The sequence below is a fragment of the Xenopus laevis genome, chromosome 7L (genome assembly GCF_017654675.1).
Source record: "Xenopus laevis strain J_2021 chromosome 7L, Xenopus_laevis_v10.1, whole genome shotgun sequence".
Lineage (NCBI taxonomy): Eukaryota > Metazoa > Chordata > Amphibia > Anura > Pipidae > Xenopus > Xenopus laevis.
Window position 1 is genome coordinate 127,488,963 of NC_054383.1, and position 14,105 is coordinate 127,503,067.

At 36.9% G+C, this 14,105-nt stretch overlaps 1 protein-coding gene across 2 annotated transcripts in view; it reads left to right on the plus strand.

Annotated features, from left to right (window-relative positions):
• The first annotated feature begins 367 nt into the window (after nt 1–367).
• Nucleotides 368–14,105, plus strand: part of LOC108695927 (phospholipase A2 inhibitor subunit gamma B) — a 42,691-nt gene continuing 28,953 nt past the window's right edge. For both annotated transcript variants that reach the window (XM_041569676.1, XM_041569675.1), the window contains exons 1-6: nt 368–473; nt 1,284–1,364; nt 5,003–5,110; nt 7,071–7,220; nt 9,722–9,829; nt 11,428–11,568. In XM_041569676.1, coding sequence (XP_041425610.1) covers nt 422–473; nt 1,284–1,364; nt 5,003–5,110; nt 7,071–7,220; nt 9,722–9,829; nt 11,428–11,568 — 640 coding nt within the window. In that variant the 5' untranslated portion in view covers nt 368–421. The remainder of the gene's footprint in view (nt 474–1,283; nt 1,365–5,002; nt 5,111–7,070; nt 7,221–9,721; nt 9,830–11,427; nt 11,569–14,105) is intronic.

Here is a 14,105-nt window from a genome sequence, read left to right on the forward strand (position 1 = left end):
GCATTAGAACAAAAAAGTCGCCATAAGAAAAAACCCCCATTGACTTTAATGTATTTGGACAAAAAAGTCGCAATTAGAAAATCGCCCATTAACTTTAATGCATTAGGACAAAAAAGTCGCCATAAGAAAAAATGCCCATTGACTTCAATGCGTTTCAATCACTACACAGGAGTAACAAAAAAAATATTTATTCTGCTATTTCACAAAATATATAAAACAAAAGGTACAAGTCTAATCTTGCTCATAACGTGAATACACAGATAGTTGTATAAGGTGTGGAGCCAGCCAATAGCAAATGCTCCCCCACCTACTCTAATGAATTAGAATGCAAGGTGTATATATTTCCTTATGTGATATAAATACGCTATTTGTCTTTGTTGTCATACATAAAGCAGAGATTATTCTTCTGAATTCAACCACAATGATCTCTCTTTACATTGTGTGTTTATGGGGATCTTTGTTTCTAAGCAATGGTAAGTTTTATTAACTCTTATACATGAGATTTATGTCCATCAGCTACCTGCAGCATTGATTGTACTGGATGTGCACTTTAACTATTACAGAGGTGGTCCACCTTTAAGTTAATTTGTAGTATGTTATAGAATGAACAATTCTTAGCAATTTTTTATTTGGTCTTCATTTTTTAGGTTTTTTTTAATATATTTTACCTTCTTCTTCTGACTCTTTCCAGCTTTCAAATGGAGGTCACTAACCCCGTCAAATGCTCTGTAAGGCTATAAATGTATTGTTATTGCTACTTTTTCTTACTCATCTTTCTATTCAGTCCCTCTCCTATTCATATTCCAGTCTCTTATTCCAATCAATGCATGGTTGCTAGGGGAATTTGGATCCTAACAACCAGATTGCTGAAATTGTAAACTGGAGAGCTACTGAATAAAAAGCTAAACAACTCAAAAACCACAAATAATAAGAAAATTAAAGTGCATCAAAATGTCACTCTTTACATCATACTAAAAGTTAATTTAAAAGTGAACAACCCCTTTAATTAATGGGATTCTTAATCCTTTTTTAAAAAAATCTTTTTATTTATAATTTAAAAAAAAAAAAAATAGATCAAAAGAAAACAAAAGAAAAAAACAAAAAGTACAGAAATGTATAACAGTTATCTGGATAGTGGGTAGCAAATAGACCTTTTTCTCATATAATTCTTAATCCTTTTAAAATGAATATATATATATATATATGTATATATTTCATTTTAACATATATACTTTATATACATTTACATGTTCTTCATCCATCTTTTGTTTTCTTTTATGCAGTACCGTCAGTGCACCCTACTGCCATACCGACTGCTGAACCGAAATTCCCAAGAGCAGAGACTGGATTAGAAACAGATGCCGGTAAGGAATAAATGTTATTTCTTATCCTTTAACAGGAAGATGGCGCTGATTATATATTTCTATACATTTGGTTTATAAACATGAGCCACAAACTGAGCCAATGTAACAGAAATGTTTGTGAATGGTTAACATGAAATATACTTTGGAAATGTTGCTTGGTTCCTCTATGGCAATATTTAAAAAATGCATTATACTCGGAATATCGGTATATTATATCATAAATATACTGAGGGGAAACAAGGAGGGGTCAAAAAGTGGGAATGGTCTACAACAATCTTCACAATTCACACTGGTCCTCTTTTCCCCACCTCTCCTTTAGCTTAAGGCCGGTGCTGGTTAGAGAGGTCGGCGCCTCTCCTACTTAAAGATCCATAAAAGATACCAGACACACGATGGCAAGTGTAACGGGGGTGACCCCTGCACGTTTATTACGTCAGATGTAACGTTTCGGGGGCGTGCCCCTTCGTCAGACGTGCAGAACAACTCACACAATGTGCTTTATACCATAAACAATTAACATACCATTGTGTGTCTGGTATCTTTTACGAATCTACAACAATCTTGTCTGTATTTTGAATCTTGTACAGATAAGGTGCATAATTTAAACATAATATAAGAATTTGTAATTATGTATGTATATAGGTTTATACAGGAATGGGATCTGTTATCCTTAAATCTCTGAATTACAGAAAGGCTGCCTCCCATAGACTCCATTTTATACAAATAATTTACATTTTTAAAAATGATTTCCTTTTTCTCTATAATAATACAACAGTAACTTGTACTAGATCCCAACCAGGCCCGGACTGGCAATCTGTGGGTTCTGGCAAATGCCAGAGGGGCTGCTATAAGGTCCCATAGAAAGTCAGTATTTAGCGGGCTGGTGGAGGCTATTTGGGCCTCTGTGTGGGCTGATTGGGCTTCTGTGTACCTGAAATGCCAGGGCCTATTTTAATTCTCAGTCCGGACCTGATCCCAACTAAGAACTAATTAATCTTTATTGGAGGCAAAACCAGAATATTGGGTTTATTTAATGTTTACATGATTTTCTAGTAGACTTAAGGTATGAAGATCCAAATTATGGAAAGATCCATTATCTGAAAACCCCGAGGTTCTGAGCATTCTGGATAACAGGTCCTGTACATGTACAGTATATACTAAAAACAACTTGGGAAATTATTTACATTTCCTGCAAGAGTGTGACATCAGTTACAGCGCTGCTCAAATAATGGGGGGGCCCTGGAGTCAATGTTTTTTTTAACTTATAGGGGGGCCCTGACCACCAACGTTTTTTAAAACATTTTATGTGCCTGCCAATGTTTTTTTTTTTAAACTTATAATGCCGTCCTGAACACCAAAGGCTTTTTATAACTTGTATATGGGGGGCTTACCAGTTTTAGCTCTGTCTTTGTGGCCTTGTGGGGTGGCTGGGATCTGGAGTTGGGCTTGGGGGCTGGGTTGGGGTGGGTGGGTGTGTGGAGACCAGAGCCCCCAGAAAATGTTGTTTTATGGGGCCCCATGATTTCTTAAGGCAGCCATGGAAGCACAATTTTAGCAAACTGCCTAGCGTATATTTTGCTCTGCCACCAAATATGCTGATATGAGCTGCTCTACTTTTATAAACAAGACCCGCTGTTTATCCCTATGTTTGAGAGATTCATTATTTAAATGTGTAGGGATGTGAAAATTTAGACACCCTTACACATTACTGACAGGCACATCCCTAGTAATCCAGACGCCTAAGTGGGTCCTGATGGGGGACCTTGTGCTTATGTAACCCCTGTAGTTCTCACAGTGTACACCAGATGGCACTGTGTCAGAGTATAAAGGTCTTGGTAACCATGAGGTCTGGGTCCATTACTTTAGCCCAACCAAGCAAACTTGAAAGGAATGGGTACATGTTGACCCTATTCGCATTGGCCCTAGTAATTCGATAGCATACTATTTTCTAGATCACTCTAGGAGTGATAGAGAGTTTATATAGTTGAGCAGCTCCAGGCTCCGCCGAGGATATTAGAGGGATTAAGATCCCAGGGTATTACTGACCCAGAGTAAGGACTAAAGTGTTGAGACTAGGGATGGTAGGAATTCCCATAGACTGCCACTCAAAGAGATCCTGAAAACTGGGCAATACCCCTCACAAGCTGCAACTCTCTCTGCTGTATATTCTCTGGCCTGCAGGGATTCAGCCTATACTGGTTCTGTGACTATATGCTACCTTTATGCTGTCTGATTGTTTTAAGCTCCATTGTGGATATGTGCTATGTTAAATAAAGACAGTTCATTGTTTAAGCGTTAAAGAACTACTGGCGCCCATCATTGTGCTCTTGCACCTGGTTACAGTTGCACTACACCCTGCCTCCACCCCGCTACGAGGGCTTACCCCTGAGAGAGAGGGCTTCATATGTGGTATTACCCCACACCGATAGTAGCTTAAACTGACTAAAGCAAAGTCAGTTTACTATAGCGCTACAAATGCAATGGAGTTAATATAACCAAGTTACTGTTTTTCAAAGCTTGATGCCAGTTCACAGAAGCATATGGGAAATATTAAATACATAGAGACATCACTGCAACCACAGTGGCAGTTTTCCAATAAAACACATCAGTGACTATTTTTTGTGAGCAGTTGTGGTATCTTGCATGTTCTGCTTGTTGTATTATTGCTAGTGCAAGTTGTGTCAAAACCCAGAGCAATACAGTGGATACAGACAGACTGCAGAGTACGGCACAGACAGGCTGAACATATCCCTGTGTCCAGATAATATGATTTTTTGTAAATGGAAGAGCAAGAGCTAATAGATTCCTCAGACTACTGCTACTACCCAAAACCAGCCTGGGTAAGACCTATATACGTGTAAGATATATATATATATATATTGTGGTAGAGTGACCAAAACAATGTGGGAAAATATGTGTTTTCCCTTTAAGTTCTCCTTAGTGGGAGAGGTAGGCACCAGGAAGGGTGTTCATAAAGAGAGAATAGGTTCTCTGTTTAAAGGATTTGGTGGCCAGGTCCTGGAAGCTGGAGTATTCTGGAAAGAACAGGCAAGCCAGGTACTCAGGTCCAGTAGTCCAGCTCATGGATTAGAGCTCAACTTCCACAGGAAGGCTGTTCTGTGGAAAGGTATTTAGTTCTAGTGAGCCTGTTAGGAAAGTCTCTCAGAGCAGGACTCCGAGCAGGAAGGACACCTGCCTGTGTGAGGAACTCCCAGAGGGGCTGGGGGTGCCATTTAATATTGCCAAGGTGCAGAGAGAGGAGACCAAGTGACAGAGGGTCTTTCTGTCTCACTGAGGAAAGCCAGGAGGCTGAGCAATCCCCCAGGAGAACAGTGAGTACAGGAGTGACCCCCAACTTATGTGTTTGCTTACTGGTAGTCCACAAGGGGCCCAGTGTAGTAAGGGAACGCTTCATGTGTAAAGGTAGAGCCCAGTGGGCAGGAGTTATTTTTATGATTTGTTTTGTATCCTGAAATGGTCATCCCTGTATGTAAATAAACTGTCTTAAAGAGAAGAAAAGTGGATCCTGCACCTTACACTATATGTATATATATATACATGCACACAAAGACATACACAGATACTGTAGATGAAATACACTTGATGATATACTGTATGTTCTTTTTTTCCCATTATAGATAAGCCTTTTACATGTATTAAGTGTATACGTATGGAACGAGATTGCAGAGGTCCTTCGGTTAAATGTCCTCTTGGAACGAACTTCTGTGTTAGTCAAATAGTGCAAAGTAAGTTTATTGCCTTGGTTCTTGATGACAGGACTGACTATACTTCTATACTTCAGGTCAATGCTGCAGCTACTGGGAAGGATTATTGAATTGTATTTATTAAAGGAAAACTAAACTCTTAAACAATGAAGGTTTCTATAAAAAAAAATGTATTGCATAAAACAGTTTATATGTAAAACCATGCTTCATGTAAATGCATAATATACTTTTTTAGTAGTACATGTCACTGGGTAATCCTAAACAGAAAATAGCCATTTTAAGAAACAAGAGCCAACCCCAGGGATACTATAATTCACAGTGCACACAAACAAACCAAACCAACCATACATTTCAGGTTATATATATTCCAGTTTGGCAAGATTCTTTAATATGCCACTTGTTGCTTAAGTATTTATATATTTTGGGGGGTATAGTTTTCCTTTAAAGGGACACTAAATCCAACCATAAAGCTGTCCCATTGTATCCTCTGGTTGTTCCATAGAAAAGGTGATGATAAATGTAACCACACATTAAAGAATGAGAATTCTGTTTAATAAAACTTGCAATGCAAGAGAGTTGACCAATAAGAATGCTGATTCCCAGAACTATGTCAGCCATCTTGCTGTTATCTTACATAGGAGAGATCATTGTTATTTTAGCTCCATTATATTACACTGGAATCAAACATGAGAAGGACTTACATGTCTGTGCTGGGAAACTGTGATTAAAGCTTCAATTGTAAGAACAAAGAACAGAGAGGCAGATCACAGATGGATTCTGCTGGCCCTGGAGAGTGGCCCTGGCCCTTGAGAGGGAAGTTTTATTGTGCAATATTACTTTAAGAATTCAGCTCAGATGTTGCTGGAATAAAGCTCCCAGCATGCCTTAACCTTGATAATATGTTGTGATGTTCATCTGCTTAGGAAAAAAAGAGAAAAAATTAGAAACATTTCTCAAATTTTTCCTAAGCAGAAGAACATCAGAGCAGCCTCTTTCTTTCTAGTCAACTTCCTTGACTACTTGGTCGTTAGACAGATCAGAAACTGACCAGCAGGTGGCGTTGTTGTAACAAAATTAATCGATTTATTAACATTACATGTATCCTTTAATATCTTGGAATTAAAAATAAATAATGAATGTACATTGCAAGTAATGTTAGAAGTAAGGTTTACTAAGGTGTGCACACCATGGTTATACTAGGAGCTATTCTTACTGAGCTGTTATTGCAGTATTAAAGGGATCCTGTCATCGGAAAACGTGTTTTTTTTCAAAACACATCAGTTAATAGTGCTACTCCAGCAGAATTCTGCACTGAAATCCATTTCTCAAAAGAGCAAACAAATTTTTTTATATTGAATTTTGAAATCTGACATGGGGATAGACATTTTGTAAATTTCCCAGCTGCCCCCAGTCATGTGACTTGTGCCTGCACTGTTTTTCCTTCTCAATGTAACTGAATGTGTCTCAGTGGGACATGGGTTTTTACTATTGAGTGTTGTTCTTAGATCTACCAGGCAGCTGTTATCTTGTGTTAGGGAGCTGCTATCTGGTTACCTTCCCATTGTTCTGTTGTTTGGCTGCTGGAGGGAAAAAGGGAGGAGGTGATATCACTCCAACTTGCAATACAGCAGTAAAGAGGGATTGAAGTTTATCAGAGCACAAGTCACATGACTTTGGGCATCTGGGAAATTGACAATATGTCTAGCCCCATGTCAGATTTCAAAATTGAATATAAAAAAATCTGTTTGCTCTTTTGAGAAATGGATTTCAGTGCAGAAGTCTGCTGGAGCAGCGCTTTGTGCCTGGTTACTGGATCTACAGGGTGTCTTACATTGCCGGAGCATAAACACAAGTTTAAGATACACCTACGGGTGTGCTACATATAGAATCTATGTTTTCAAGAGGGGAAGATTCATGGGAAGGCAACTTACAAATCACTAAAATAATTCGAAACTTAAATCTTCATTTTTTTCTTTTATAGAATATGACAGACGCTTTTACTGGTCTTCGTATTTTGTGCACAAGTTTTGTGGGTTCGATGTCTCGTCTTGTACTTCGCAAGCTATTATAAATCAAAACGACGGCTTCATTACCCGAACAAGCTGCTGTGATTTTCCTGACTGTAATTTACGTAAGCAATACTGATTTTATTCTATAGAGACCGTCACAAATGTGCGCATTAAAGATTTCAGACAATAAAGACTAGACTATACAGTATACATTGCATTATTAAAGGGTAATGTAATAAAAGGTGCAGATTGGCTACTGGTCTAATAACCCACATCAACCAACCAATCAGCTGACACCAGTTGACAGAGTCTGCTGTATGGTAGTAGTAACACCACTCTATTTGTGCCATGATATGGTCTAATATTTATACAAGTCTCAAGCAGGTGCTAATTCTTGGTGTTAAATCAGGAAACTGTAAAACCAGTACAAGCAATGATTAATCTGCTAAAATTCAGGAAAATCCTGCTTGTTGGGGTTGTAGGCGGCTCATACTACATAACCCTTTATTAAGTTCGCTAGAGAATTTTCGCTGGAGAAACTTTGCTAGAGAATAGTAGCTGCCGAAAACAGCTAGCGCTAAGCTTTTTTGCTAGTGAATTGTCCTCTTCGCCTTTTAGTAAATCGGTGAATTTGTGGGAATTGTTATTTTGCAGAATTTTCACCAAAAAACCCACAATTCGCCCTTTAGGAAATGTGCCCCCCAGTATCTGCTGCATTTTCCACTTACCTATTCTAGACTGTCACTACTTGTCTGGTCTTCGTCTCCATCTCCATTATTCCATTCTCTGTTCCCTCCCATCAAAGACCCTGAACCAGTGTGTGGGTGCCCTTTTAAGCCCTTGGGTCTGTAATGTTCTTAGTGGGATTAGGTGTTATATCTAACTCACTTTGCTAATTACACTGCCACCTATAGGCTAAATGAGTGAAGAACAACTTACCTAAAATGGCATGGCTCGACTGCCACCTATTGGTCAACTAACCAAAATGCATGCCATATTAAAGGGGTTGTAACCCAGACAAATCACCCCCCAGGGCTCCCCAGTTTTCTATAGAAGTTGCTGAGAACTGTAATCATAGATGCAAAAAAATTCTCCAGAATTCTATAAACTTCACTTTACATGCAAAAGAATTGGCAACCACATACCACAAAACAACCAATAGGAGCACAGGAATCAGTGTCTGAAGCACTCACCACATAAGCATGTATTTAGTCCATGTGCATTGACCACAGAGCCTCAACATGGGGAGAGGCTAAACCAACTGAAGAAAATAGCAGGCATCTAGGAACTCAACATGCAACAAGGGCAGTGAAAAAAATGGTACAAAAATATATTTATTTTGTAGATTAATTGAAAAGGCCAACATCTCCATTGGCCCGATGCCTTTCATGTCTCCCAGGGCACTTAACTGGCCATACACTATAAGATCTGCTTGTTTGGCAATGTTGCCAAACAAGTGAATCTTTCCCCAATGCAGTCCTCGATCTTGGGGGGGAAATCAAACCTGCTCAATCAAGATCTGGACCATTTGTGGTCAGATATTGGTCTGGGAAACCCATCAAAGAGCTCCATACACAGATAAGTTGCGGCATTTGGTCTAAAGGATCTGAATTGGTGGCTTAAATCTGCTATGTATGGCCACCATTAGTCATGGTTTGTGGAATTGTGCCTGGATGCCTTCTATTTTCTCTATTCAGTGAGGCCAATAACAGAGTAAAAATGACTCAACATAATAAACCCCAAGTCAAACAAGCAAGACGATACTTGCAGAAGCAATTGTATGATAATGCTGCCAAAATCAGGTTTATAGTTTCAGAAAACAAACTGTACTTGAATATATAACTCAAAAAGGCAATGCACACCCATATCAAATAGGATTCCACCCTACACAAAATATTTCATAATTAACAGCCTCCAGCCCACCCCAACATGATACAGTACTGATGTTTAGGATGTGCCCATATTAATTTAAATATGGAAAAGGCGCCTGTATATTTTATGTAGAGAACAGGGTGTTTCATAACATATACCGAGAATAATGCCTAAGATTATGCACTGTTTATTTTATAGGACACAAAGGTGTCTAAACCCTGTTTCACTGCTCAACCACATCTTCCTGAGCAGTTGTTGAACTACAAATCCAAGAAAAATATAACATATTAATAAAGTCAAAAGAATAGGAAAAATGCAGTATTGTATAAAAAGTATTAAAAAGGTGGTGGATCATGTTGGAAATGCATTATCACTAAATAAATTACCATTTTTATCTGGTCAGTCCAAACCCTTCTAGTAAACCTACAATGTAGCTCAACCATTATAAGCATTTATTTGGATCAATTTAGATTTTTTTTTCTTTCTCTGCGTAAAATACAAGTTTTTCCCCTTTTATATCTTTTTGGTAGATCCAGTGACATGCCAGAAGGAATATAAGCAGCCAACATTATATCAAAGTACAGTGTAACTCAATAATTAAGCAATATAAAGACATTGTATAGCAGTTCTGTCTGTCATTATTATGATAATGATTATGTGTATGATAATAAAATGATTAAAGGGGTATGCACAAAACTAACACACCAATTTCTGTATCTGTTAATTTGAGCAATTGTGTGTTTTTTTACAGCTTTGGTTAAAAATGGACTAATGTGCTATGACTGCTCTTCTCATGGTTGTAAACAGACAATACCATGTCCTGAAGGAACAGTCTGCATGACGGTTTTGAAAAAAGTTGGTATGTACTATGGCAACTAGAACATTTTGTAAATAGGTCTCATATCAATGCATGCACATTAATGGGTCAAATGCAAAGGTATTTATAACTGTCTTCCCGTTGGCATTCACCAGGAATGCAAAGCTATTTTTTGGGTCACCCCATTTGTAAAAATTGTAATGTGGTTACAATGTTTGATTCTGCATGTGGGAAACCTGGCAGGAGAGAACCAGAGGCACGCAGCCCTCCTGATACATGGTTTAGATTGAGATGACAAGGCTCGCAGTTGGCCAAATTCAAATGGGGTAGGCCTGATTCCTAGACCTAATAAGGAAAGGGGTTTACCTGGATTCTTATGAATCTATTCATGTCTGGACAAAGCCGGGCAAATAGATCTAGGTATAGTCGTAGTAACAGAGTAACTAGTTTGAAAAAAAGACACACTTTCAGCAAACTTTCATGCCTTTATAAAAACCTGCCTAACTGCTAGTTGACCTAGAGAAAGGCAAAATAAGACCCCTTCTATCTTCACTCTCCCTTTACTTGTTCTATCTAGGGTTGCCACTTTTCCCCACAGGTAACTCAAGCAGGTGGCAGGGTAGTGACATCACTGGTTGGGGTGGTGACATCATGGGGTGACGATATGAAGTGGCTATCAGTGATTGGCTGATCATCTCATCATTCTCAGGGTGTCTTGAGGGGGCTTTAATTAGGCTGGTCTCAGTAAGTGCCTAATGGGTAATTCGGTCTCATCTAGTTCGACCCCTCCAAATGAAGGCTATCTTATAAAATAATGAAAAAGTAATAAACATTCCTTACACAATAATAAACATAGAAATAAAGTTCTGCACAGAGTATCAAGCTTGCATAGCGCTGCATTCACAATGTATGAAAAAAATTAGGATTGTACACATTTTTTGGATTTTCTGCACGAATGCCACAAAATCTTTGGATTATTGCGCAAAACCCAACACAGATCCGGATATCTTCAGGACTTCTCCCATTGACTTATATACAACCTCTGTAGGTCTGAGATGCTGGATTTTTGGATTCTGACTTTTTTCATCCGCAGAGGTATAATTAATCCCAAAAAAATTCAGATTCTATAGTAAAAAAAACTCGAATTTATAGAGTTGTTGGCATTCAGACTCTAATAAAAAAAAAAAACCCTAGGTAAGCCTAAAAACAATTGCTCTCCTTACCATGACTTGTGTTGATTAACTGAAGGGTTAAAACTAGGGATGCACCGAATCCTGGATTTGGTTCGGGATTTGGCCTTTTTCAGGAAGGATTCGGATTCGGCTGAATCCTTCTGCCAGGCCGAACCAAATCCGAATCCTAATTTGCATATGCAAATTAGGGGCGGGGAGGTAAATCGCGTGACTTTTTGTCACAAAACAAGGAAGTAAAAAATGTTTCCCCTTCCCACCCCTAATTTGCATATGCAAATTTGGATTTGGTTCAAAAAAGTGGATTCGGTGCATCCCTAGTTAAAACCCTATGTATTGTTTATCATTTAGGAACCCTTATACATTAATGTCAAACTGTCATTTTATGCCAGATCATATCTTGTACTTAACTGAAATATGTTTCATGCAATCATTTCTTCTTTCTTTTAGGAAGCACCGTCAAAGTCTTAGACAAAATTTGTGGAAAAAAGGAGCAGTGTGACCAATCATTTAGCCAACTCGTGCGGGGCAAGAAAGAAACAAATTTTACTACTTGCTGTGACACAAATTATTGTAGTCCAGAGGAAAACAGTACGTTCTTTAATACATTTATTGGCTGACTATAAAATATATTTACTGTATATACGTTTCTATTTGGCACATTTCTACGGAAGAGCACTGGGGCCAGCAAAAAAAAAAAAATTATGGTGAATTATGACTTTTAAAAGTCATAATTATGACTTTAAATCTCATACTTATGACTTTTAAACTCATAATTATGACTTTAAAAAGTCGAAATTATGATTTTTAATCTCATAATTATGACTTTTATTCTCATAATTATAACTTTAAAAAGTCAAAATTATGACTTTTAAACTCATAATTATGACTTTAAAAAGTCGAAATTATTACTTTTAATCTCATAATTATGATTTTTATTCTCATAATTATGACTTTAAAAAGTCGAAATTATGATTTTTAATCTCATAATTATGACTTTTAAACTCATAATTATGACTTTTAAACTCATAATTATGACTTTATAAAGTCAAAATTATGACTTTTAATCTCATAATTATGACTTATTCTCATAATTATGATTTTAAAAAGTCGAAATTATGACTTAATCTCATAATTATGACTTTTAAATCTCATAACTACGACTTTAAAAAGTCGAAATTATGATTTTTAATCTCATAATTATGACTTTTAAAAGTCATAATTCACCATCATTTTTTTTTTTTGCTGGCCCCAGTGCTCTTCTGTAATTATGAGATTAAAAGTCATAATTTCGACTTTTTAAAGTCATAATTATGAGATTTAAAATCATAATTATGAGATTTAAAGTCATAATTTCGACTTTTTAAAGTCATAATTATGAGATTTAAAGTCATAATTATGAGATTTAAAAGTCATAATTATCAGAATAAAAGTCATAATTATGAGATTTAAAAGTCATAATTATGAGATTTAAAGTCATAATTATGAGAATAAAAGTCATAATTATGAGATTTAAAGTCATAATTATGAGAATAAAAGTCATAATTATGAGATTTAAAGTCATAATTATGACTTTTAAAAGTCATAATTCACCATAATTTTTTTTTTTTTGCTGGTTTTGCTGGCCCCAGTGCTCTTCCGTACATTTCTATGTATTTACCCTTTTTTTTATTGAAGCTCCAAGCATGCTTCAAATCACCCAATGAAAAACAAAGTATATAAGGGTGCAAGTGAATAAACATTTGGCCAGATTCAATTCAGTGAGAAAAAGGTTTATCGCGTGAAATGGATGAGATTCAATTTGAGATGCAATTCAATTCAAAAAAACATCTCACAGTTGGCCAGATTCAATCTAGTGAGAAAAAGTTATCTCATCATTTATCGCGTGAAATGAGGCTGAGATTTAATTTGAGGATGAAAAACTTTTCTCCAATTTCAGTTTCAGATTTTTTCCCATAGACTTCAATAAAGTTTTCACACGATAAACTTTCAGATAAGTTTTTTCTGAAATGAATTGCATCTCAAATTGAATCTCGTACGTGAGTTTTCATGTCATAAACCTTTTTCTCACTGAGTTGAATGCGGCCCAGTATATCATGTGAAAACTCTATTGAAGTCTATGGGAAAACGTTTCTTCACCTAAAATTTAATCTCGTCCATGAGTTTTAACATGATAAATGTTTTTTCTCACTGAATTGAATATGGACCATTATTGGAGTAAAACTGAAGTAAAAACAAAATCACAAATTCACAAAAGCCTTAAAGGAGAACTAAATCAATAGTCTAGAAATGTTGTACATTATGTTTTGGGCTTCTGTACCAGCCTTAGGCAACTACAACCCTTTAGCAGTAAAGATCTGTGTCTCCAAAGATGCCGCAGTAGCTCCCCATAAGTTCAGTATATAAAATATGGCATTTTTATCCTCTTTAACTTTTAGGGGTTACATCTCTTTTAATCCATTTTGTAAATGCATTGCTTTTGTTAAATTGTTGTTCCAAGATGCTGGTATAGTAAATTGGAGTGCTAGATTTCAAATCTGGAATTACATAATAAACAAATCTGAAGCTTGTGTAAAGCTGGCCATAGACGTAAAGATTTGATCATACGAATCTCCATTTCGTACGATTTTCAGACCGTGTGATACAGTGCCACACAAAAGGTTACTGGTTAAATTAAGGAATGTTGGCCTGGAACATAGTATTTGTACCTGGATAGAGAACTGGCTAAAAGATAGACTACAAAGAGTGGTGGTAAATGGAACATTTTCTAATTGGACCAGTGTTGTTAGTGGAGTACCGCAGGGCTCTGTACTAGGTCCCTTGCTTTTCAACTTGTTTATTAATGACCTGGAGGTGGCCATTGAAAGTACTGTTTCTATTTTTGCAGATGATACTAAATTGTGCAGAACTATAGGTTCCATGCAGGATGCTGCCACTTTGCAGGGTGATTTGTCTAAGTTGGAAAACTGGGCAGCAAACTGGAAAATGAGGTTCAATGTTGATAAATGCAGGTTATGCACTTTGGCAAAAATAATATAAATGCAAGTTATACACTAAATGGTAGCATGTTGGGAGTTTCCTTAAATGAAAAGGATCTAGGGGTCTTTGTAGATAACACGTTGTCTAAC